General features: G+C 39.4%; 1 protein-coding gene across 1 annotated transcript in view; it reads left to right on the forward strand.

The window, feature by feature from the left end:
* Positions 1 to 26,995, forward strand: part of BEAN1 (brain expressed associated with NEDD4 1) — an 81,995-nt gene that overhangs the window by 48,671 nt on the left and 6,329 nt on the right. The window contains exons 6-7 of the mRNA XM_035891527.1: positions 11,346 to 11,555; positions 14,189 to 14,330. Of these exons, the coding sequence (XP_035747420.1) occupies positions 11,346 to 11,555; positions 14,189 to 14,330 (352 nt within the window). The remainder of the gene's footprint in view (positions 1 to 11,345; positions 11,556 to 14,188; positions 14,331 to 26,995) is intronic.

Here is a 26,995-nt window from a genome sequence, read left to right on the forward strand (position 1 = left end):
TGTGCTACTCCAGAAGGCTGTGCTGCCATTCAGCGGGACCTGGACAGGCTGGAGAGTTGGGTGGAGAAGAACCTGATGAAAGTCAACAAGGGCAGGTGCCGAGTGCTGCACCTGGGGAGGTCGAACCCCATGCAACAGTACAGGCTGGGGGCTGACCTGAGTCCAGAGGAGAGCAACTAGGATGATTAAGGGACTGGAGCATCTCCCCTATGAGGAAGGGCTGAGAGAGCTGGGCTTGTTCAGCCTGAAGAAGAGAAGACTGAGAGGGGACCTCATCAATACATACAAATATCTTAAGGACGGAAGTCATGAGGATGGAGCCAGACTCTTTGCAGTGGTGTCCAGAAACAGGACAAGGGGCAATGGGTACAAACTGAGACATAAGAGGTTTCAGTTTAATATGAGGAAAAACTTCTTTACTTTGAGGGTGACAGAGCACTGGAACAGGCTGCCCAGGGGGGTTGTGGAGTCTCCTTCTCTGGAGATATTCAAAGCCCACCTGGATAAAGTCCTGTGTAACATGCTCTAGGAGAACCTGCTTTAGCAGGAGGGTTGGACTAGATGATGTCCCGGGGTCCCTTCCAACCCTTGCGATTCTGCATGTGATTCTGTTTGGTGAACAACCCAGGACCTCTTCCAACTTCCCAGCAGCAAGAAGGTGTAGCTGCCTTATCTCTAGCATCTATCAATGTTAACCCTATGCTGAAACTAGCCTTGACGTAGAAACTACATTTTATATTTAAAATACACACATATACACACTGCAGTTTCTATAGAAAGGTGAATAAATGTACTTTCCTAAAGGCTACACTTGTTGGGGGGTGTGGAGGGTGGGGGTTAGTTTGCTTTTAAAGTCCCTCCTATGCCATCTCAAATGGAAGAGCAATGAACATTGTATTATTTAGAAGAAGGAGCTATGTGGAACCGATAAAATAAGCTACATATGCAAGGCAGCAGAATGTTATGCTATTCCAGGAGAAACACCACTGCCTATCAGCTAGGGGGAAGTTACCTTTTCCAGCCCTTCAGGACTGTGAGTCTTCTCTCCTCTTCAAGCCCGACTCAGGTCTGCCAGCCAGGTCCGTGTACCAAGCAGCGCCTAGACACTGCACAGCATACATATGGAATGGTGTTTGGCTGTGTGACAAGTCCTGTAACTCCAATTCACCAGTCCTCTAACCAAACAGGTCTTCTATAGTAAGCAATAGGGATTTTAAAGAAAGGTATTTTCCCCCAGTTTTTCAAATAGTAATGTTCAAGTAATTTAATTTATATAGAACTTTCAGTGTCCTTGAATTTTGGTGGCTCCTTCAGCAACAAAGAGACTAGGTGATTGAAATTGTCCCAAGAATCAATATCTCTTTTGCTATTATTGACATTCCTGCAGCTGCCTAAGCAGAACTCCTACTCCCATTCAGACAAAATCTGAGGGAATAAAATCACTTCTTAATGGTATGAGAAAACTCCTTGATTTATGCAGGCAGATACTGCTGTAGCTTTTACAGATACAAATGATAATATAAGTCATACTATAGGCTTTGTATACTCTGTGACATCAACACCATAATTCATATGGAAGAGCATACAACACTGCAAAACCTTTTTAATTATTTAAAAAAAATTCAAGTCACCTTGAAAGAAAGACTGATATCACTTCTTAAAGAAAGATCTTGAGATTCCAGCATTTGTTAACAGGTTTCTATCTTAGCACCCAGTTCCTTACATAACTAGCTAGATCAGTATTTCAGTTGTCATTATTTTCTAAGTAGTGAACATCAATCATTCATCTACATATGGGCGCTTTTTAGTAGATACTACTGTTGAAGACTGGAGATGAGGATGGAAAAACAATTAGGATTATTTCAATTAGAAAAGTCCTAAATAAGAAGCAGCACATAGAATCATAGAACCGCTTTGGTTGGAAAATACCTTTAAGATCATCAAGTCCAACCTTTAACCTAACCCTGCCATCCCACCACTAAACCATGTCCCTAAGCACCTCATCTATCCTTTTTCTAAATACCTCCAGGGATGGGATAGCCACAAGCGCTCTAGGAGGAGTGTTTCAGGTATATATATTCCTGAAGCTCAATTAGCAGTTCAATCTCAGAGCTTTGTTGCAAATACCATCTTTATTAGCTCTTTTCCAGAGTTTCAAATCATCTGAACAGGTAAATAATTGCTGAAAGATGCTGGTTAATAGAACCAATCAAATAGTTCAATGCAACAAAAGGAAAATACAAAACTCATAATTTAAAAAGACTCATAAATTTGAGCCAGTTTAATAAGAAGTGGACAGCCGATTTACAGGTTCATAAATGGCTATAGCGGGCAATAGAACACAAGTCAGCTGCTCACCGGTTGTTACTGTTAGAGCTAGCAAGAATTTCATCACTGCCTTCTTATTTTCTCAGTGGAGGTGGAAAGTTAAGTTTGTAAAGAATGGAATTTTTCCATGAAAAGTTTTGGCTTTGGGATTTTTTTCCCCCCAATATAGATTAGGTTTCCTGCCTGGGCTGCATCTTCCATGAGTTGTCATGTGCCCTATAGCTACCTCTTTAGGTCACATTAGATACAGTTCAGACAGAGCTCACCTGCCTAAAGAGAAGACAGGAGACATCTAGATCACAGTTCAAGCAGACAGACTGCTAAGGTAAAATACATAATTATTTGCCAATTACAATTTTTCAAACCTTTCCCTCTCAGAATAAAAAGAAAAATTATTATATTGCTACATTTTTTTCCAAATTCTATATGAGAAACTTATGTGCCAAAATACCAGTTTCTCACAATAAATAAAAAATTACTGCTTTTGCCCCGGTCAAGTCTCTACCAACCTAAGCTGGATCTGAGCTTATGAAGGTAACTTTACTTTAATGGGTAAAATAGGATTCTCATCATACTTATTTGAAAGCCCTAATATGGAGTTACTGAAAAAAGTAATAGGTTTGGGTCCTGCTTATAAAATCGTATTAGTTCAAAGTTGTTTGTATATGAGAAAATAGGGGAAGAAATATATTGTCCATCACAAAGCAAGCTGTTACACTTCCAGAGTGATTTGTTTCACTGCAGTGGTATTTATCATGTTGATAAAATAGACCATGGATCTGAAAATTGGAAGATTTTTCCTGTTAATTTGAAACAGCACCTATACATGCTGCTGTGACATCAACATAATACCCTAAAGCCACAGCATCTGAAAAGATTTATTTTCTGAGCCCTTATGCAGCCACATTCTCTTTGCTTCTGACATTCTCAATTTGCAGGCTGCTGGTGATCCAATCTTATTCATTCTGGCTCTATAATAAGGATGTCAATGCAAGAAGAGAAAAGTCATTATCTGATAGCCAGCAGACATGATAAAAAGGCAGAGTTAGATATCTCAGAGGAAAGGCCACCCCTTCTGCCTTGGATGAGCTTCTCAAGGTCATGGGCGGCTTTTGTATCTGTAAGTATGCTCCAAATTCACTTTAAGCTGAGGACATCTGATAAAACTCAGATGTCGCTACCACACAGTCCTATGCTCTAAATAATGTTTTGATTTTTTTTTATTAGTCAGTGAAAAGTTTTAATTATGATTAGAACATATATATGCAGTGACAAAGAACAAAGAGGCAATGTGAGCTGCAGAGAAACTTAGTCTAAATTTATAGGTCCTGCCTGGTTAATGGCGTTCATATGGGTTATGCTGAAGTATCTCCCACAGTAGCAATAATCGGGCAAGACTAGTTAACCATTTGTATAGAAAGACTTTCACCTCAAATCTGAAAATAATAACAAATATCATCTGGTTTGGGGAACTGTGTAAATGTCACAGTTGCAGCAACTGACAGCAAAAATTTATTTATTCATCAACTTTGCCAAATAACTCCCAAGTACCATTCCAGAAGATAAGCTACCATCAAGCACAAGTTAATGGGCTCTCATGAGTAAGTGGCTGAAAGTTTGACCTGCAATATACATGAGCTAAATTAGATCAACCAATCTTTAATCTTTGAATATGTACACCATACGATGCCCTTTACAAGCCACATTAAGGTAAAAGTTTGAAGCAATCCCTGTACGGTTATTATTGAATATCAATTGTAGCTTAAGAGGCAGTTTGATTTTATGTGGGCAAATCAGAAAAGCATACAGAACAGGAGGACAACACGTGACTGGCCCCTAGGCTGTAGGCAGCAGAGGCAAGCAATGTGAGACAATTAAATATGCTCCTGGGCCTCCTGAACTGAAAATTCCTTTCCCCATACTATTTGCATGGCTCTTGTAAAACTGATTTATAGAGAGAACATTTCTCAAATTGTTCTAGTCTTCCCCTCATTTGCTCAACTTTGATGCAAGATAATAAGATAAATGCAAAAGGACCCCAGTTGCTGGTTCTTAGCATCATCATCAATTCCTTTTAAGCACTATTTAAACATTTAACATACTAAGGGAACAGTTCTTACCTGCTTCCTATATCTCTCTAGAATACAGGAATAATCTGATGCGCAGTGTTCCCATAGGTAAATGAGTGTAACTGGTGAGCTGAGTGGTTTGAGTCTTCTGGTGTTGAAAGACACACAGATATGAGCTTGCATTGTAGCATCAATGTCTGCACTACTGTATAGCTGCTTTAGAGGGCAAGAACCCAGACATTCAATGCATTCAAGTGTTAAGGCAGTGCCACCTAAGTTGTTACACTGGGCACAAGCCATTGCCATAGCCGGACCTACAAAACCCTTTCTTCAGTGACCAATTTTCCATCCTCCATGCTTTAACCATAGCTACAAAATCCCTGTACTTACTCCGGTTTTAAGTCTTTCTGGGTTCCTAGCTATTCTCACTTTAATAAGTTGCCATCACATCTGCTGTAGATCTTAAGTGATGGAGCACCCTACAACAGGTGTGCCAAGATTAATCTCTCACCAGTGGCACAGAAAGTAGTCTTGCGAAAAGACAAAGTAGATTGCAAGAAGCTATTTGAGGAGAACATACTAGTTTCTTCCCTACCCAAACTGATCCAAATTAGTAAAAAGCACAGTATTTTCCTCTTTTTTATAATGGGGAGGGAGCATTCAGTTCCGGTTTTATCATTAAGTGGGACTCTTAACCCGGGATCCAGAAGAAAGCATAGATCCATCCAAAGTGTTCCATAGAAAATGTGCTGATTTCAATATCATGTCTGACAGAGCTGAGCTGTTCTCATAAGCTTTTCCTTTTATGGAATTACTGGTTTTATTTTTTTTTTTTAATATTTTCACTACACCTAGGGATTGGAAGGGTTTAAAAAATAAAATCAAAATTTGGTAAATTGCCATTCCATTTAAAACTGACAGATTGTTTGCACAAATACAAGAGTTGAACAAAACATAAATTTAAATCAAATACAGGCCAGATTTCAATCAGAAGCCACTCCTGACGTATACTTGGGATAACCAAGGTAAGTCCCATAAGCAGATGACATCCTGGCTTTTATCTAGCGTAAGTGGGAGGTTCCAACCTTCCTCAGGATCCAGATGGAATAGCTTTGAATCCAACAGAGACACACACACCCTTTTTTTTTTTTTTTTTTTTTTTAACTCCTATGGGACCTTTGCATTCAATGACTTGAATAATATCCCTCCCTTGCTACAGTGATGCTCTGTACAAAGCCATCACTTGTGATCCAAAGCCTTTCTCAGCTTTTTTTGTAATGCACCTACCTTACTCATTTTGTGAACTCCTGCCTGGGAGCTACAGAAAGTGTGATAGCAGCCCGATAGCAGCTGCAGCCAGAGGCTTATTTCACAGTACAGCAGCAAGCACAGAATCCAATCGGTCACTCTTGGCCAGACCAAATCATCTTTGAACAGGAACTTTTTTTAAAGGCAGAATCAACAAAATCTTCATCAGTTCCACTAATTTAGCTTATCTGTGTGCCTCACTGGGACATCTCAACTCCTTCTTGCCATCTGTCAATCTCGTCCCCTTGATAAAGAGCCTGCATATCCCAACACTGTCCCAACCAGGAATTAAAAAAATGATATCAGAAACAAGCTTTAAATTGCTTTGGTGTTTGAAACACTTTGTTGTGATTATTTAAAAAAATCAAAGCATACTATGCACTATCCTACACTGAGCTTACTCCTTCTCATTTCCAGTCCTGTACACTTTGTTAACATAGCATATTTAAAGGTCATAGGAGGTGCTAGATCATCAGCCCCAAATGACTTGTAGTAACCCGGGGACTACATGTAATACAACATTGTTCTGTCAGTGTGCTTTGGGTCTAGTTCAGCAAGTAATCACTAAGCCCATTTTGTCCTCAGGCAAGGCTTAACTGAGGCTGGCAGGGATTATAGAGGTGTATGATTCTGCAAACAAAATCCCTCCAGTACAATGCATCAGCACTTCTTCATGAGCTGTTCATGCACATTTCAGTCTGGGAAACAAAACCACTCCATGTCTCATCCTCTCCACCAGTGATAACATGAATTGTCACCTTATTAAGATGATGAAGAGATTTTAAGCCAGGGGAAGAAATTTGGTTATCTTCATAAGATCCAGCCTTAAAATGATCTCACATTTTTAAAAGGAACAAAGAAAACGCTATCAATTACAGACACCATTGCAGCTTCACTACAGCTGATACACCATCAGAAAATAAAAAACAAAACCAAAAAACCCACAACTGTTTCATTATGGAGAGAAGTGTTTTTCATTTATATGTAGTGCTTCCTTTCTGTCTCATCTGGGATACAAGCAGTCAGAAGCCAGTGAAGGAGAGAGAAGCCACTCCTAATAAACGGCTACATCTTGCATGAACCAAGCTCCCATCACACATCTGCACACCAAGAAATTTCACTCTGACATGATCTGACCCAACTGAAACTCCAGCATTCCTTACTGCCAAGTTAGAAAGGAGTAAGAAGTGTCCCTTCAAAGATAGCTTAATGAGGAGAAATAGCACAACATGTGCCAAAAAGTCAAGTTGTATTACACTTCCTTCAGTTACAAGTTGGTCTTTTGAGATGCAGGAGTACTGGGTAAAATAATATAAAGTGATATTTAAAGGATTTTGCAGATGGATAATTTATTGTCTAACACCAAATGGGTAGTATAGGCAATTTTCACTAGTACTCTCATTCTAAATTAAGTGTTTCCTCAGCCATATGTGCCCCTCGCATTGTGTTCACAGCTGCAACTGCCAGCACGTTCTGTTTGTGCCATGTCTGGTTAGTTACACAGCTCCCATCACTGGATGAAAGAAATGGTTTGTGCATCCAATATAATTAATATTTAGAGGATTAGATATAAAGTATTCATATTTATGCATGTATTGTTTACAATTTGCAGTTTCATGGAAAAATACAACTTAGTTCAAAAACTCTGCTATTGCTGTTATATTTATGGGCTTTTCATAAATTGCCAGATACTTCTATTCCAAGTGAAAAAACATAGCATCTTTATATACAGAAATGTATGGTTTATCAAAAGATGTATTTGGATAAGAAGAGAAAAATTTGTAAGATGTTCCTTTGCCAAAAGTCCTGTAAACATCTTTTGCCCCCAAAAAATTCAAAACCAAAGAATTTATATCAACACAGCAACTCATTCTGTAGCTGTTAGTCACTTGAGCAATTTCCATAGTAGTAAGTCAGTCTGTAGAGTCTGGAGGACTAAACTCACAGTATCAAATTGAAAATAATACCATAAGAGAAGTTTATCAACTGCATATTGTTTTAGGAGCTAGGCTAAGGGGAGTTATTCATCTACTGCAATATCTCTTGTCTTTACCAGAGACTGAGTTCAAATAGATTAAGAGCATAAAAAAAAGGAAAAGATTCACGATGGTGAGAAACAAGAGATAAAATAGACAAGATTTGGAACAGCTAAGGAAGCCCTGAGAAGGTGCTAGATAAATGGGCTGTCTTGAAATAAAAAACAACACCTCAAGTACAAGTGTAAAGTATAAGAGAGAGTACTTTCTATCTGAAATCACTGCTAGCTTGTTGAATTCCTATAAAGCAAAATAGAACCAACTATTAACGCTCACACTGCATGGCACCACAGGAATCTCCAAAATAGTCCATGTGTTAAGGTATCAGCTGGCTTCCGTAGCTAAACAATACACAACAAAAAATAAAAATATCTAGTTTACTCTTCTCTTCTTTAGACAGTCCCTTCCCGTTAAGAGGATCATTTAGAAGTTGTCCAAGTTTCAAGAGATCCAAAAGAACTCGCTGTGGACTCTCTTCTTTCCCACTGAACCTGACAGGAAGTGTATCACCAACTCCAGTTTCAGTACTACTTGACTTCAGTTTGAAGACAACAAGCCTGACAGCGCATGGAGAAACCTCACACCACAGGCTCATGTTCTCGTCATGATGGCAACAAATTTGATTCCTCCCTTTTATCTTGCAAGTCAGCCAAAATTACCAATAAATTATCTGCCAGTACTTTCAGTTCAGGTTTCTGAACTGCAGTTGTGGTTTAAACTTAACTGGTGCTGCTGTGATATTTGCGTTTCAAAGACAGAATTTTCAAAAATCTGAATAAGCAAAGCTATGGAAAGCCAGTGTGAGTACACGTGTTGGACACATTGCCAACAGAGATGGTTAATAAGCTGTACAAATGACAAAGAAACAAGATTCGAATTTTGCAAATTTTGGGGAAGTTTAGTTCTAGTGCAACGGTCATATAAGATCAGCAGAATCTACCCCTCAAACATATATCCCGTACTCAAAAGGTCTTTGCACTAAGAGTATTAAGTAGGACAGTTTTCCATACCCTTTTGATTTCATGCTACAGAATCAGTTTCATTTTCAGAAAATTCAGTTTTCTCTTTTGGCATAAAATGCTTTGTAAAAGCTCAGCACTTTTCTTGGCTGTCTATCTTAATTGCTCATAAAGATTCTCAGCCAACAGTCAAGTGCTTCTAAAAAATTAACAAAACCCCTACTACGTGCTAATTCCCCCCTTTTTTGTCTTTCTAGTCAGTTCTTTCAATGTCAAGCGTTAGCCAATGATAATACACATTGGCTTGAAGCCATCATCTTTTTTTTAAGCTTATTGTGACTACAAGACACTAAGTGGTATATCCCAAAGCAAAAGAGTGGGGAAAACATTGCTGAAAACTATCTGCTAATATCTGTCCATGTAAAAAGCACTTGCACTCCCAAAAGCACATACTCACTTTACAGAACATTCAAAAGAGCAAAATTGTTAGCTTTAGTTTCTGTAGGAAACAAATTATTTATCTGTTCTACTGGCATACAGCCAGATGTAAAAATATATCCATGCCATATCTGAAAGCTAGTCTTGGTATATATGCATCTCCAATAATTTCTTGGATCAATAAAATTCTGGTTTCATCAGTACATAGTTTGATCCTGAGCAGCTAATGGGAAATTTCTTTTTAATTTGGGGGGTGGGTATTTGTTTCTTTGGTTTTTAATAAGCTGTGGATTAAAGATAGGAAAATGCGTGCTTATTGCAAGTCATTTTCAAGGCCCAGGCCCAGATTTGGTTAACTTTACTACATGGCCAAACTTTTGTCAACAAATAAACATACAGAGCCTTTACTTAAGCAGGGATTCTATCTGTTGAAATCCTGCATTCTTTATCCCATCATTTCTAACATTTACCTCCCCTCCATTAGCAGTACAATCCCCCATAAATACATCTGTGGGCAATTAATTCACATATAATCACACATCACTAGTTGATTCTCTAGAAGAAACTTACTGTTTAACTTTGATACTCACTCTTTAGCTTGTCTCAAAAGGATATTTGACTTGGGAATTGTATTGGGTTTGTGCAGCAAGGTTTAGGTAGCAGGGGGACTACAGGGGCGGCTTCTGTGAGAAGCTGCCAGAAGCTTCCTCTGTGTGTGATAGAGCCAATACCAGCCAGCTCCAAGACGGACCCACCCCTGGCCAAGGCCGAGCCCATCAGCAATGGTGGTAGCACCTCTGGGATCACATACTTAGGAAGGGGAAAAAGTTGCTGCACAATTGCAGCCCAAAAGAGGAGTGAGAGGTTGCGAGAACAGCCCTACAGACACCAAGGGCAGTACAGAATGAGGGGAGAAGGTGCTATAGGCACCAGAGCAGATAATCCCCTGCAGCCTGTGGCGAAGACTATGGTAAGGCAGGCTGTCCCTTTGCAGCCCACGGAGGCCACAGTGGAGCAGATCTCCACCTACAGCCCGGGGAGGACCCCACATTGGAGCAGGTGGATGCCCAAAGGAGGCTGCAACCTCATGGGAAGCTCACGGGGTGGAAGTAAAAGTAGTAATGTCACTGTGCAGAACTGCTTGCCTGGAACAAAGGCACACAAGCCAGACAGGGCTCAGCCCAGTCTGTGGTCACCTGGTGAAGCGCAGGGTGCACCTACTGCATCGCGATACGTCCACACTGTTTTAAGGTGAGGTCTGCCTGCCCACACAGCTTCTTCCTTACACAGTATCAGGCCAAACTAGGGAGGATGAAATGAGAATGACTGCACCAAACGTAACTGCTCCACAAGGCATGTAGCCAGTTTGAACACTAGGAAAGACTGGACTAGAGCACAGGTTTGGCACCATCCTTGGGTCACTGTTCAAATTTATTGCCCTTTGGGTTTCCCCATATGTTTTACTCATTAAAAACCTGAAAGTAAATAAACTTAGAACACCATCTCAATGAGCACTTATTTCAATAATTTATTAGATGTTAAGGCCAACAGGACTGCCATAATGCCCAAGCTTCTGCCCGCTTAAAAAGCCACACCTTTGATGAAAATCCAGTGCCTCGCTAAGAATCCCATTCGGAATTGGTCTCTTACCCCCTCTGCTCCAAATCAGTTTCTTGATTTATCCAACTCATCCCACATACTAAAGCATGTTCTACGCTACAAAAGCATGCTCCTCTGTTTCACTCTCGCCCAAAACTTTCTCTGCAAAACCTTAGAGTCTTTTTACACTTAGTAACAAGACACAATTCTGCTGTTCCACTCGAAGCCCAAATTTTTGAGTTCTCACATTCCTCCTTGTGCACTGAAGTTCTTTCAGCATCAATCAATTCATGATACAAAGAATCTTTCCAGAATAAACAATCATAACTACCATTATGCAACATAAATCATTGACTCCAGCATGATATTCCCCAGGGAAATGATTGCTCAGCGGCTCCCCTCCAAAAACTTCCCCCAGTCAGTTACTAACACCTCCAAAAATTGGTCTAATAAATAGGTTATCCATAAGAGCATCATTTTGTACAATGGATCTGTCTCAGGCTGCCTCTTAGGGCTTTGAAAGCCCTTAGTTTTGGCATCTGTGTAACCACGCTTTGTAAATGTCTCTCTTTCACAACTGACACATTCTTTCTCTCTCTGCTGTACAGAAGTTCACTTGAACCAGAGCAGCCCAACCAGTGAATTCCCCAGCTACAGTGAAAACGGAAGTGATACCAGTTTACTTGTTTCGCCCCTTCTGGTGGCTGGAGTAGTGATCGGACTTGTGCTATTTCTATCCTGTGTTACAATCATTGTTGGCAGTCTGCGAAAGGATGGACGGTTAAGACACCCACATCTGAGGAGAGATGCTGTTTATGGTAAGAAAGCTAGTTATAGCAAGATAATGCTTAACTTTATTAATAATCTGGTGCTACAGCAACAAAAAGCATCTGGCCCCACTGTGCAAGGGTTAAAAAAATAAAATAATTAAAAAATAGTATGAGTAGGTCACAGGTAGCTTTGTAGTTTAATAGCATCTTTGTGCCGGCACTGAATTCACATAGCACAAGCTCCATAGTTAATGGTAACCATGAACAATGCCAATGCCGACAGCATCTCTTAAAGAGCTTGTTTTCCCTTGATACAGTATAAGATTTCTTCTCCATCACTAGACTCCTGATAGCTTATTTTCATATCCCATTATAGCCTTGGTATAGCATATAATATAATTTCTATTTGTTGGAAAACCAGGAATCTTTTCACTTCTGCAGTGTGCAACAACCAACAACAACAACTGGGCAGTTACTTTTCTGACCACAAAGGTTAATAACTGGATATAAACAGAATAACAGGGCATCAAAATGTCATTACAACTGTCATCATCATTAATGATGTCATTAATGACATCAACATCATTACAACTGTCATCATAATTAAAGAGATTGGTTTGCTATCAAAAAAGTGCTAATTCCTATGCCCCTGCCCCCCAACAAAAATCCCCTCTACTTTAAAAGGATTTGGTAATATAAAGGAGTTAATTGTAGAATTACATTTTTGGCCAGTTTGGGGTTTGCTGATGAGAAGTTAAAAGCCACTTTGTCATAGAAATGACAGAATCTGATGATTTCTGTATTTAGGGAAAAAAAAGTTACAAAAAGTTACTTTGTAGGTCTTCAGCTAGTAAAAATTCAAATGATAAAGGGATTAACAAATTGAGTGTAGCATTGTAGTGGTTTAACCTGGCAGGCAGCTGAACACCACCCAGCCGCTTGCTCACTCCCCCCCTCAGTGGGATGGGGGAGAGAATCAGAAAAAAATGCATTGGCTCAAATCTTGATTTCGTTGAGGTAAATCAAGTATCCACTGAAGTCAATTGCACTTTCTTTAATTATTTGGACCAGGGATTTTCATGCCTAAAAGAAACACATTTCCCAGGATCAGTTTGTCCACCTGGAGCCAGGAATAATTATTTTTGGCTTTCGCAGAAATATTTATCCAGGTAAGTGCATAATGGCTATGTTTTGGGAATAAATTTTAGACTCCAAGTGAAATACAAGCTCCCATGGTAACATAACAGGAAAAAGGAAAAAAAAAGTCCCAAAAGCTAATGTCTACTATTATTGTAACATTATTGTAACATCCATTTTTCCTACTTTTCAGCAGCTAAATTTGAGATTAAACAGTTAAAGTCAAATTGGAGTTACTGTTTTACCCATGAATATTTTGGCATGATAAAATAGTGACCACTGAGATTCAATCACTACATTGAACTCTACTGCTACGTTCATTTCAGGCCCTTTAAAAAACCTGAAGCCAGGCAAAAACATAAAGGACAATTTTCAAGCCACTTGTTAGAAATAACAATGCTAGAGAAATTGAAAAAGAAAAGCATGGTGATATTTTCCGAGAAATTCAAAAGCATAATCTTAAACTAAGTTGTGCCAGTCTACCCAAGTGAAAATTTTACATTAGCACACACCATCCTGGTATCTCAGCATGCTTCCACTGGCCAGCATGGGAGCAGCGGGAGTCACTGTGAAGTTGGCTTGCTTCACTGATCAAGCAAAAGGAAAGCACAGTGCATGATAGACTGGATTAGTCCTGCTAAATTCCTCCAGAATAAATTGGCAGAGGTGAAAATTGCCAGAAGGAGGAACAGGCCAGTTCAAGTGAGACCTGTCCTTTACCCTCTATTGCGAGGCACTACTTCGATGTCACTTTAGAAGCTGGCCCTTCTCTCCATGTACAATTTTAATGCATTGAGTGAAAAGGAGGGATCACTTTATTTTGAAGACAATTGTGGGGGCTGGGGGGGATGGGGAGAGGAAGAAATTGCTGTATTTCCACAATTTGGGACATTCTTAAGGGAATTTACCCCAGAATGTTGACCATTAACTAACTATACTCAAGGACAGAAAATAGCACTAACTTCTTGGTATTTCTGGAGCTATGAAACTCCTGTGTGAAAGCATTAAGAAAACCCCTAGAGCAGGCAGCAAGTTTATTTTCTCTACTGTTTTCCAGTTTTTCACCTTTTTGTGAGTGTTTTATTGAGAACATTTTCTCAAGGCACACACCTACAATCAAATACCTAAGCCTCCTTCTAAAAGCCTTCACAGAATTGGCAAGGTTTCAATGTATGCAACTCCTGGAAACTTCAGCAATCCTGCTAATGTTTGAAGCTGCACGCAGCAGAACTACCACTCCTTTTCAACCTTTGAAGCACAAGAAAAGCTTTAGACGCTTGCATCTTGTAGGGCAGTGCTAAATACACAGTCCCTGCGCCATAGCCTGAAACACCACAGTTCACCTACAGATGACGCTAACTTGCTCTTAATGGAATAGAAACGTCCCGTGAAACCCTAATGTTCCAGAATACCAGAAATTCCTCTGCTATTCAGTATGGCTCTTTACTTCTTCCAATTTATGTCAGTGTTATCAACAGTGATATTGTCTCAGAGAATCCACCATGGAGGAAAAGAGCAGCAAATATTCATTGCTTGTTTTCCAGCTCCAGATGGCTTCTCTTATGGTGGCTCTTTTGGAGAGCTAAGATCCACCTGCCTGGAGGAGTTTCCCCCAGCTTTTGATTTTGGTTCCTATCTGGATACGCTTTCTCAGGTCAACGTCATGTATCCGGATTCACCTCCACGGTAAGCCCTTTTCTAAGATTCTGAGTGTTATACTCCTGCACTTGCAAAGCCTGTTGAAGAAGAAAATAAAACTGCTAGACCTATACCCACTATAAAAAGGCAGGTCACAAACTCTTAAGTACAGACAGACTTTGTTTATTTTAAGTTCAAGATTTCCTTAGCAGAATATATTTTTACTGAATAATGGCATGTGTACAGCCAATTCTCATTTACTAATATTCACATAAAAATTTATCATATTGATGGCATACGAATGAAACACACAAGTTAAAAATCATTTCTTTTGAAGAAAGATGTTCATAACTAATTTACAAGTCAAAGTTTCACTTCTAGGACAAAAATATGTACTTTTTTCAAGAACTTTCAAGTTACATTTATTACTGATTTCAATTTCAAAGTTCAGATCAGAGTAAACAGAAAAAACAAAAGGGGAGAAACAGAAAAAAAAAAAAGAAGCAGCACAAGACACCTTTAAACCTTTCCGTATCTTTCAGCAAGTCTGACTTCTCAGCTTTCATAACCCCAGTATTCTATCAGAAAGCAGAACTGAAGAAAACATATCATTCTGAAATACCTAGTAATTGTATTTCCTAATTTAGGATAGGGAGAAAATTGTTTGGAATTGTTCATCTTATATCAGTAATCTGTGAAGGAGGATGAGTACCATTTTGGCTGTTTAACCCAAACCTGCTCTGCAGAGCCATTGTTGCCTAGATTGTGGTAGAATCTTTGGAGAAGAGCATCCTTCAAATATCAGACAGTTCTAATTGCCTGGGGAGGTAACATCGCCAGAAGAGTCTCTTTCCGAAGACAGGTATTCCAGAAATGATATAGCAGCTTCTTCCACATTAGCGTGCCTGCATTTACAGGATACAAGAATGGCCATCACAAGTGACAAGAGTCACACTTGAGGCCATCTGTATCTCCTCTGTCTGCCTCATGCACCTTGAGGTTAATAAATGAAGGTATTCAGTTACTCCCTCCAGTGAACCCTCAGAAATAGTTTTAAACAGAACATCACTTCAGGCTTCCTGTAGTGCTGTATCTTACAAACAGCAAAGAATGGTTGAACAGCTGTGCGCTCCTCCCCCCCCCTTTTTTTTTTTCTTCCTTTTAAGCAGACTGTTTCAACTTAAACCAATATAAGACAATCCCTTTTCTGACTGCTTGTATACATATACAGTATGGAGCAAGTCAGTAGTATGAACAAACAATATCTAGATCTTTGTTTTTTCTATCCTATGCATATTCTGCATGTAGGGATGAGGTCAGGAAGGCCAAGGCGCAGCTGGAGCTGAACTTGGCAAGGGATGCAAAGAAAAATAAGAAGGGCTTCTACAGGAATGTCAGCCAGAAAAAGAAGGTCAAAGAAAGCGTACCCCCCTGATAAGCAAGACTGGCAAACTGGTAACAACAGGCAAGGAGAAGGCTGAGGTGCTCAACAACTTCTTTGCCTCAGTCTTCACTGGCAACCTCTCTTCCCACACCTCTCCAGTGGATGCACTGCAAGATGGGGACTGGGGGAGCAAAGTCCCTCCCACTGTAAGATAAGATCAGGTTTGTGACCACCTGAGGAACCTGAACATACATAAGTCTATGGGACCTGATGAGATGCATCCCAGAGTCCCGAGGGAGTTGGCTGATGTAGTTGCCAAGCCACGCTCCATGATATTCAAAAAGTCATAGCGGTCAGATGAAGTCCCCGGTGACCAGAAAAAGGGAAACGTTGCACCCATTTTTAAAAAGGGTAGAAAGGAAGACCCAGGGAACTACCGACACGTCAGCCTCACCTCTGTGCCCGAGATGATCATGGAACAGATCCTCCTAGAAGCTATGCTAAGGCACATGGAGGACAGGGAGGTGATTTGAGACAGCCAGCATGGCTTCACCAAGGGCAAATAGTGCCTGAATAAGCTAGTGGCCTTCTGTGATGGAGTGACTACACCCATGGACCAGAGAAGAGCTAAAGATGTCATCTATCTGGACTTCTGTAAGGCCTTTGACATGGTCTCCCTCAACATCCTTCTCTCTAAACTGGAAAGACATGGATTTGATGGGTGGACTGTTTGATGGACGAGGAATTGGTTGGATGGTCACATCCAATCAGATGGCTCAATGTCCAGATGGAGATCAGTGACAAGCAGTGTCCCTTAGGGGTCTGTGTTGGGACCAATACTGTCCAATATTTTCTTCAATGACATAGACAGCAGCATCAAGTGCACCCTCAGCAAGTTTGCAGATGACACCAAGCTGAGTGGTACAGTTGACACGCCTGAGGCATGGGATTCCATCTAGAAGGACCTGGACAAGCTTGAGAAGTGGGCTCATGTGAACCTCATGAGGTTCAGTAAGGCCAAGTGCAGGGTCCTGCACCTGGGTCAGGGCAACCCCTGCTGCTGTCAGTACAGGCTGGGGGATGAGGGGATTGAGAGCAGCCCTGCCCAGAAAGACTTGGGGGCACTGGTGGATGAAAAGCTGGATGTGAGCCAACAATGTGTGCTCGCAGCCCAGAAGGCCAACCGTTTTCCAGGCTGCATCAGGCTGCATCAAAAGAAGCGAGGCCAGCAGGTCAAGGGAGGCGATTCTGCCCCTCAGCTCTGCTGTGGTGAGACTCCACCTGGAGTACTGCATCCAGCTCTGGAGCCCTCAGCACAGGAAAGACATGGACCTGTTGGATCGCATCCAGAGGAGGCCACAAAAATTATCAAAGGGATGCAACACCTCTCCTGTGAGGAAAGGCTGAGAGAGTTGGGGTTGTACAGCCTGGAGAAGAGAAGGCTCCAGGGAGACCTCAATACAGCTTTTCAGTACTTAAGGGGGCTTATAAGAAAGATGAGGACAGACTTTTTAGCAGGCCCAGTAGCCATAGGACAAGGGGTAATGGTTTTAAACTAAAAGAGGGTAGATTTAGACAGGACATGAGGAACAAATTTTTTACAATGAGGGTGCTGAAACACTGGCACAGGTTGCCCAGAGAGGTGGTAGATGCCCCATCCCTGGAAATATTCAGGGTCAGGTTGGACAGGGCTCTGAGCAACCTGATCCAGTTGAAAATGTCCCTGCTTATTGCAGGGGGGTTGGACTTGATGACCTTTAAAGGTCCCTTCCAACCCAAACTATTCTTATGATTTTATTACAAAGTCATACTACATAATAAATGGATTTTTAGAGATGGTGTAAATATTTTAGCAGAAAGCTCACATGTGAAAAATTACTCTGAGCCTAGCATCTAAATTTGTAGAACTTCATATAAATCCACTTAAAAATTTAGACTGGTTTTTGGACCCACACCCACGAGTCTTTACTAATAAAAGCCAGCCAGCTGACACCCAAGCAACAGCTTGATTGGGCATTTGGCCAGATTTCTGAGAACAAGCTCAGACTCCTGTGAACAAGCTCTGAGAACATATTTCTCTAGCAGACAGGTCTCCTAAGATTAAGCCAAAGGTTGCTCCATTTCCAGTTTGAAACAGGCCCAAAGATAGATTTTCTACCTCTATAGAGTTCTGTATTTGGAAGGAGAGACGAGTGACACAGGATAGCACTAGATGATCCATGATTTCCTGTAAATTCTCCGTGTACTTCTGTAACAAGCCTGGCACAAGTTAACTGTCTTGTGTCCTACCTTGTTCTAAGAAACTATTCTGGGACATCAGTACTAGGATCAGAGAGACATAAAGGTGTCCAACCACTGCCTCCTCAAGATTCCCTTCTGGGCTGAATGGACTGCATCCCTGAGGGGCCCAAGATCTGATTCTGCTCATCCCAGTAATTGCAGTTCTGCATCACAGGTCAAAAGTAAAGATTATTATTAACGGTTTTGCTGTTTTCTCACTGCTACCATAGTGAAATATTTTAGAAAAAGTAGCTTTGGTAAATCATTAAAGTCTTACTAAGTTTTACATCTTAGCAACACTACTTAGAGAAAACTTCAGGAGAAGTAGAGCTTAGCAGATGGCTGAAAGCAAAGCTATGTGGAGAGACATTTAAACTGACTATTAATACATTATATAGTCCATTGTAACTTTCTGTTCAGAAAAGCATTGGTTGACAAGCATTGTATGAATACATTGCATTATGTAAGAGCCTGAAAAATTTCTGTATAGCTACCTTTACACTCTCCTCTGTGGCATAACACTAAAGTGTATTTTTTCTAATTAGTAGAGCATGGACATTATTTGGACTGATGGGCATTAACAGCAGGAAAACTGACTGTCAGACATGGCCTTGAAGCATAAACAAGACATGCTTGACCTTGTGCATTTAAAATTTTAACTCACTGGGATCAATCTTGTTACATATGATAATGTTTTAAAGAGCAGGTTTACTGAAATGTAGCACTGGCTAAATTAATGCAATTCCTCCTTCTAATTCATGCTGTACAAGATGTAATTTAAAGCTAAACTAGCATGCCCAACAGCTAATAACACAACTGTAGCATAAACAGAACAGAAGTGAAGAGCAGCAAGGAAAGCAACTGCATTGGCAAAAAACTCTCAACACATATTTGAAGTGAAAGAATTCAGCATCCTGCTGCCACAGGCAGACACCAAGGCATTAGCTTCATTTAACCACATTGTTCTAATACAGCCTGCAAGAGGCAACAGCTTCACGTCACTGCATACTAGGTGCTGTGGAGCTGAGCATTCTTGAACATACCATTTTTGCTAAAACCATACTTTCTGACATGATTTCAGTAGAAAGCACGACACCTCTATTTGGCCAAGAGGGCGATTGTAATCAGTCTAGAGTGTTTTCATTAGATTTTGCAACTGGGCTTTAAAGCATGAAATGAGTGGAAAAGGCATTTTAGGAGAAGGCTGATGAAACAGAGTTAAGAGCACCTATTTCTATGGCTGAGGAAGAGCTAACTGCTCAGGATTGCCCACTCTCAATTCTCCAGTTGAACATCCAATACAAAATACTATTTATATATATAAAAACTTTAATTAAGAAATTAATTTATGAAAATGTATTGGGATGTTAATAACTTAATTGCTTTGACATCTAAATCAGAAATTTCATTTGAGGCTCAATTTGATTATCACCATAGACACTTCCACTAACCACTTCCTCACATTAGATTTTACATTAGATTTAGGGGAATACCATACACATAGTTTTGTCGTTATCCTGCCATAGTTGCAGGATGGTTACAGAGAACCATTTGGTCAATTTGTCGAGTTTTGTCAAAATATACAGTGCTCCTATCCATAAACATCCTTCTAGGACAATTAATGACTTTCTAATGAACTGCAGATCTCTGTTAGCATCTGTCAGATTGATTTTATATGAGGTGTAGAAGGGAGACGTAAAAACAAAATACAGTGGGTATGAAACAAGCAGTTTCGAGGTATTAGGGGTGTGTATTTTAGAGCCTATTTCTAACACATACATATACTTGTAGCAGTGATGGAAGTTAATGTTTCATAGTATGTGTTACCAGAAATGGCAAAGTATTTGTTTTTAAGAAATTTCAGTCATCTGAGAAATATGATCCAGGTGATCTAGCAATGATTCTAAACCGCAGAATTATTCTGCCCCCAAATTAGGAAACTTGAACAAATTCAACCAGGACAAAATCCAAGAAAAATCTCTCTGCCACAGTTTGTAACTATCATCATAGTAAATATGACTTTGAAAGAAATACTAGAAAGCCTGTAAATCAAGTATTTGCCAGTTTGTCCAACATTCACTGTGATGATATGAGTAAAATCATCTAATTGAATTTTTAGGATCTTTAAACTTTTAAGAAGAATCAAAGAAAAAAAAAAATCAAGATTATTACTTGGAATTATATAGCAGTCAGCAGACAGTTAATCAAAAAAGTCTTCTGGAGTTTGATCAAGATGTCTGTAGTTGTGTTTCTACATTTCCCAAACACATTGCTGATGTGCTGATTGTTGATCCATGCTGTTGACACTGTGAGGTTAATACCTCTATAGACAGAAGTCACGAGCTCGTGCTTGTGTTCACTGTGCCCAGAGTTCATTGTAACACACACACTTACAGTGAGCTTCCCTAATTATCTTTTTATATGTACATAATAAGAAAGCTGTTTAAAAATAATTTGAGCTTACATGTTTTAAATGGCTTGAAGTGCGGTACCAATCAAGGACCAAGTAAATTAAAAACAATTGCATTTTCTTGATGACAGTTGCTAAAATCCAAACAATGAGATTTGAGGTTCCCTGCATGAAAGAAATTTTATCAACTTTTCACCTTTTGGCCAGAGGAAATGCATTTCACCCTACTCAACTAAGTGCTTTTGCACTCCTTAGTGATTGGATGTTAATGCTATGTACAGAGCTTTAGGCAACCAAGGTTATTGCCTTTTTCATCTGTGACTCATGACTGTCTAATACAGAACATCATTGAGGAATGACTCTTCAGCAAGATGGAGGGATTTAGCTTCAGGAAAAGTTTTAATGGAAGCCACAAAAGTCCTCTCTATTTCACATTGAAACGTGTCCTGCAGGTCACCCATTATCCTAGTATTCATATTAGAACACATTGGGGTTTTTTTTTGCTTGTTTGTTTGAAGTGTGCTCACTACCTCATCTGGTCATCTTGCCTAATCTATATTGGATCAATTCTGAAGAAAATTGTCTTGTTTAGGCTTGATAAATTCCAGTACTCTTAATACCCATGTTCAGTCTGCATTGTCTAAACAGGCAAACCCATCTAAAAATTACTTTAAAGGGGCAAAAGGAAATGCTCATGTCTTAAAGACAGACCCTAATATGAAAACCAAAAAACACCAAACTACTTAAGGTACTTTCTTTTCCATCCCCCACTTCTGAGGAAGTAAGTTAGCCATAGCAGAGGGAAGAAGGCTTGAACCAGCTTCCTAGATTTTCTTGAAAGATAGAATTAGGCTTGCAGGAAACTAACATAAAAACATGGTATGTTGTGCTGTAGTCCTTTGCCAAGGCCACTTCTCCTGCAAGCATGCAAGGTAAGTAGCTTTTGGCACATTACAATGACAGTTGGCAAAGCATGAGATGGACATTTGTGGTTAAGTTCAGATCTCACTTTGATACCCTCATTGAGATTTCCAGTCAGTAACATAAAAAGTACCATTGGAAATATGACAGTATGAAGTCCGCTGGAAATGATGATATGAGATAAAACTCTCAATTCTTTCAACTCCAAATTCTGAGCAACTAGACCCTCAAACGCCCCTCCCTTCACATCCTAGTGCTGTTCCTAATTAATATTAGATAGAGAAGCAAGTTAATTGCTTTTTGACTAGTTAGTTGCTCTCTGCTGTGAGGGGATTTCTACATAACACCCACATTTCACAGCCCATCTAGGGAGCACAGGGAGATTACCTTAGTGACCTTAGTGCCTGACTTTAAGCCAGCCCTTGAGAGGCCAGGGCGTGCAAGTGAGATCCCAACAAGTGTGTCTAGGCTAGTATTTCAGATGTCTCCAGTATATCTCCAAACAGAGCTCTGCCCTAGTGAGGTTCTCGGCTGATGTGAATGCACACACCAGCGGCAGCACCCTCAAGTTATATCTGTGGATGGAAAGGTTTTCAATCAAGCTGCCTTCATCTTGCTATTTTCTACTAACGGATAATCCTTCAGGAAGCCATTTCAGTCAAAGGAACTTCTGCAGTTACCCCATCCAACCTCTGCTACTGCAAGTAATAATTTTTAATAGAAGTTTACCTATTCCATAACAGAGTTTGCAAGGACCTTTTGTCCCCATTATACTCATTCCGGAATATGCAAGGGCAGACCTAATTCCTAATTATTATAGCAATCTTCTTATTTCCAGCTTGAATTTGTTTACAGCCATTTTATTCCAGCTTATTTTTGTGGCATTTCCATTCCTCTTAAATACCCGTGCCTTTCTCTTTACTCACTTCTATTTGTAGTAAAAAATCTTCTCACACCTCAGCCTGCATGTTGTGAGGCTAAGGCACAAAGTTCTCTTAGCTTTCTGTCATTGAAAATATCTGTTGGGACGCTGTATCGCCTGACCAGCCTTTCTCTACACCTGTTCCAGTTTCACTCTAGAAGTGCAAACTTTTGCTGCGTATAACACAAAAAACCCTGCAGCAGTGAAAGCAGAAAAACCTGATGAAAGAGAGGCACCAAGCATTTCTAACCAGAAATTTATTGTGCCATGCAGAATAATCACAGCTTAAATCTGTTAAAGTCATTAAAAATAATACTGGGGGGGGGGGGGGGGGGGGAAGTATTATTCTTCTCTAATTTCCCAGTAGTTAGACTTTCTGTTGTGTACTGCAGCTAGTATTTCCTTCACCTGCTCAGAATCCATTCCTAGAATAATTAAAGCAAAGCCCTTTCTACGATTATGATCCTAAAACATGTCAGATGGCAAACTTCCTCAAATATTAGTAGGTCCTAAGCATTTCTGCTGACATGCAAAAATTGGTATTATTGTTTAGAACCCTGTTTGTGAATTAACTCCATGGCTTGAGAGGCTACAAGAGATTATTTCGAAATAATTTGTCTTAACTGATTATTGTTACTCAACCAATGCCCATAGCTTCACTGTCATTTACTGTATAACAGTTACAGGAATCCAGAGACTAAAAACACTGCTTATGATCAATTGGTTCTTTATATATATAAATTAATGCCAGGCCGAAACATATCATATAAAATCTTCATCACAGAATGACTAATTTTATTTAAAAAATTTATTTTAACTGTTTAAAGCTGCACAATTACGTTGAAACTATATTATATCAGTTTCAAATGCTATCTGGTATATCTTCTCATGAAAACGCTGTTTACATTTAATTTCATTTTTCATCTAGAATATTTATTCATCAAAGTGTCACAACTTTCTCAAGATTATTTTGACACATAGTGCAGAATAAAGATCCAGACTTTTAGCGCTTATTAACACAAATATTCCTATTGTAGTTGCAGGGAATGGGAAATTCCAGAAATAACTATGAGCAAAGGCAGAAAAAAAATAATTCCAGGTTTCCTGCCTCTTCCAGGGTTAAGTAACTTAACCCTCAGATGTTTCCTTGAACAATACCTTGGTCTACATATTTTACTATTTAAAAACATTAAAATAGAAAATAAGTGTTTTGTGTCATGGTTACCTACTCCAAGATCAGGCAGGCACCTTGGAGTTGCTTTTACCACATCTATGGGAGCTTAAAAGTCCATTAAGTTCGGAGATCAGTGCCACTCTACAGCTAATAAAGGGAGAAAGGTTCCTCCAGAGTACTTTAAGACGAGTTTCCCCCTTGTTTAAATAGCCGCATTTCAAACATGTGACAAAACATTCCCAGAAAATACTCCAGTGATTTTACAGAGCGTTGGATCACTCCTTCAGGACCATGTCTTGGCTGACATTGCAGGCTGCTGTCTCTAGGTGTTGCATGTTTGTTACTTACCCCCTCACCCACTGTCATTTGGGATCAGTCATACTAAAAAGATCTCATGTCTATCCAGGCCCAGAGACAGACAGATTTTTATTTCATACTAACACAATAACTAGGAGGACTAAAACTGCACAGGGGGCAGCACCACTTAACTAGATTTGCTTATTCTATCATTTTCTTAACTCCTAGGCCCCAACAGTTTGGGTGTTTCTTTTTCAATAAAGAAAGATGTTTTGGCTCTTCATTCTAAGTCACTGTTCAAGAATTAAATTAAGTGAATGCCTGAGACAAGCAGCAAAATGGATTAGATTACTATTCTATGAAAATAATAAGCTAATGCTTAATAAATCACTCACAAAGCATGCAAAGGAAAAGTCAAAATATAGTCAGTAAATGCACCTAGTATGTCAAATGGAAACTATCAGTATCAAAAATAAACCTAGAAAAATATCCTGTCTTGTTACATATGTCACTATAAGAGCAGTTCTGTCAAAAATTATACATTCCCTCATGGTAGTTAAACATCACCAAAGAATATATGTATTCTATGAAAAACACCTCAAAGGAAACGCGGCCAGATTTCCAAGCTGCTGTCCTACAAACCCAGCTGTTAGTAGATTGCACAAGCAGATACAGCATCATCAGCTGAACTGCTTATATGGTCAAACACATCTTTTTTTTTTTACTTTGATCCTCCTTTTAGAGAGTTACAGCGTATTTATTCTAATTTCAGCTTTTCTTTATTAGGTGACAACATCATATAAACATACTTTGTGTTCTTTTCATGATAGCACAAACCTGTCAGCACATGCATTTTCCAGATTTGATGATTCTGTTTACCATTATTAAAAGAATACAGTAGGTCATCAGGAAAATGGAAACAATGTAACAGAAGCAATTTTAGTAGAGACTAACACATAACAAATGAACAAAGTAAACAAAAAGACATCTATTTCACAAAGAATTCTTCATTCCCCAGATTTGCCTTTTTTTTCCACTACCTATTGTTTGCATATTAAAAAATTCTGTAAGTAGAACCTTCTTCTTTACCCAGAGAGTAGGTCTTAATTTATGAATGACAGCTAGTTAAATAAGCTCTTTTGGGTTTCCTTAGCAACAAACCTATCCTAATACTCATTGCAATGAGATCTGACAAATTCATGAAGTTATTCCGAGTGTCCCCCCCGCAACATTCTGAGTCAACAAGGTCAGCTTGAAGAGCTGCTGTATTTTTTAAGCAACATTCTTCTCTTTGCAGATCACATTTATATGCAGCAAGATGATGTTAACAGACATCAGCCCTCCTTGCCTTTCCTAGTATAATTATCCCTTAAAAACTCAGTAGCATAGTCTACAATGACAATGAAGTTATTCTACCAAAAAAAAAAAAAAAAAGACAACCCCTTCCTTTTCATGACTGCCTGTGAGATACACTGAACCTGAATACAATTTTAAAAAAATAATGGATTAAAGCTAATTCACCACAAGTACTGTAGCCAAGGATTTTTTTCAGAGCTGAAAAATAGACCTATGATATTCATGAGATGAGTTCCTGTGGTCCATTATTAAGTTATGGTAACATAATACTTTTCAAAAGCACTTGCTTTCTTGACTAAAAGGATTTTCCTATGACTACTGTACTGAACTTCAAGGATCACCTACTTTTTACATGTATAATGACTTCACAGAACTGAATCTCTCAGATAAAACATAACTAGCATTGTATTTTTTGCAAGAGACTAGCAAGTATTTTTGTTTTTCCACTTAAGTCATGCAAGCTCCACGCTCTTGCATTTTCAGTTGCAAAACACATATATATACACACTTACATATGTAGATGTCATTCCCTTAGCAGTTACTGAGGTTGCACTTTTATGACAGGGCTAAGAAGTTCTGCCTGTGAGCTGTAGTCTAAGACCTACCCCACTTCCTCCATCTCTTATACTTCTACTTCCCTTGTGTTGCATCAATGCCTGTTGGACTACACTGTGAGCTTCCAACTTAGGTAGCTAAATAGAAAACCAGCCCAGAAGACACAACACACACACACAAAAAAAATCAAAACAAACCAACAAAAACCTCCAAAAAACCCACACACAGAAAACATGCACACAACCTTTTTGCCTATTTAGCTCCAGATTGGAGATCATCATTTCAAAGAAGTAGTGCAAGGAACATAGTGGGAGTATGCAACAGGGCAGGGGACACTTCCTTTCAATGACGTGGATGTTGGCTCATCTTGAAACCACAGCTTTACACATCACTGAGCTTTACAGCTGCCACATTCGCAGATGAAATCAACAGCATTAGTTACCGTGCCTAAGTGACTTGCACACAGCAGTACAATTTTAATATTAGGAATCATCATTACTGATTGCTATGGATGCTCTGCTTCTTTTTAGTGGTAGCCATCATTACATAGTACCTCGAGGCCCCTCTGGTATCAAAATCTCTATACTAGCTGATGAGAAAGCAGCTGCTTCATTCTATTCTAGTTTGCACTGTTTGCAAGTAAAAAGAAAGAAAGAAACCTAAAAGCTGTGTCAAAGGTGCAGACCTCGCACTGCAGGACATTTTAGCAGTACCACTTAGTTCATGATACACACCTCATTGCAGTAAAATGCAAGAGTCCATTCGCCTCTTCTCAAACATTAAGCTTTTTAAGCATTTTAAGGCAACAGTAAGGATGTAGTCCAGTATCACTCACACCAATACACGGTAATCAATAATCAACTGCAAGAAATGATTGCTATTACAATTTTTTGTAAGTAATCCTTTAAATCTTTTAACGAATGATTTTCCAACCACCAACATAGAGGGACAGTGGGTGCCTGTCAAACGGTGTATTACTTATCTTAAGATACTTGCTTGGAATCCTCTAATAAAAAAAAATATCTGGTAAATACTAGATGCATAAGTTTACATATTATGGTCTCTTTGAAGGAGAGTCTGAGCTTTCCTGTCTGTAAAATAAAAGTCATGCTTATAGTTTTGATAATTCATTAGTTATACTACAGGAATACCTCTATAACAGCACTCTGAAAGCACAACCAAATTACAGAGACTGTTAAACAGAGGGGAAAAAAACCCCCAAACAAACAAAAACCAACCAAACAAAAAAAACACAACCTCAAAACACTCAGAAGCTAGGGGAAAAAATACAAAGTTAAAGTTGCTTGTACGACCTTAATTCATTTCCTTTCTATCCTCAGTAGAAAATGCTAGGAACCTTATCTGTAGCCTCCACTACTGGTATCATAGCAATAGCTGCCTGCAACGTCAGCAT

Source organism: Egretta garzetta, unplaced genomic scaffold, assembly GCF_000687185.1.
Source record: "Egretta garzetta isolate BGI_Z169 unplaced genomic scaffold, ASM68718v1 scaffold23, whole genome shotgun sequence".
Classification (NCBI taxonomy): domain Eukaryota; kingdom Metazoa; phylum Chordata; class Aves; order Pelecaniformes; family Ardeidae; genus Egretta; species Egretta garzetta.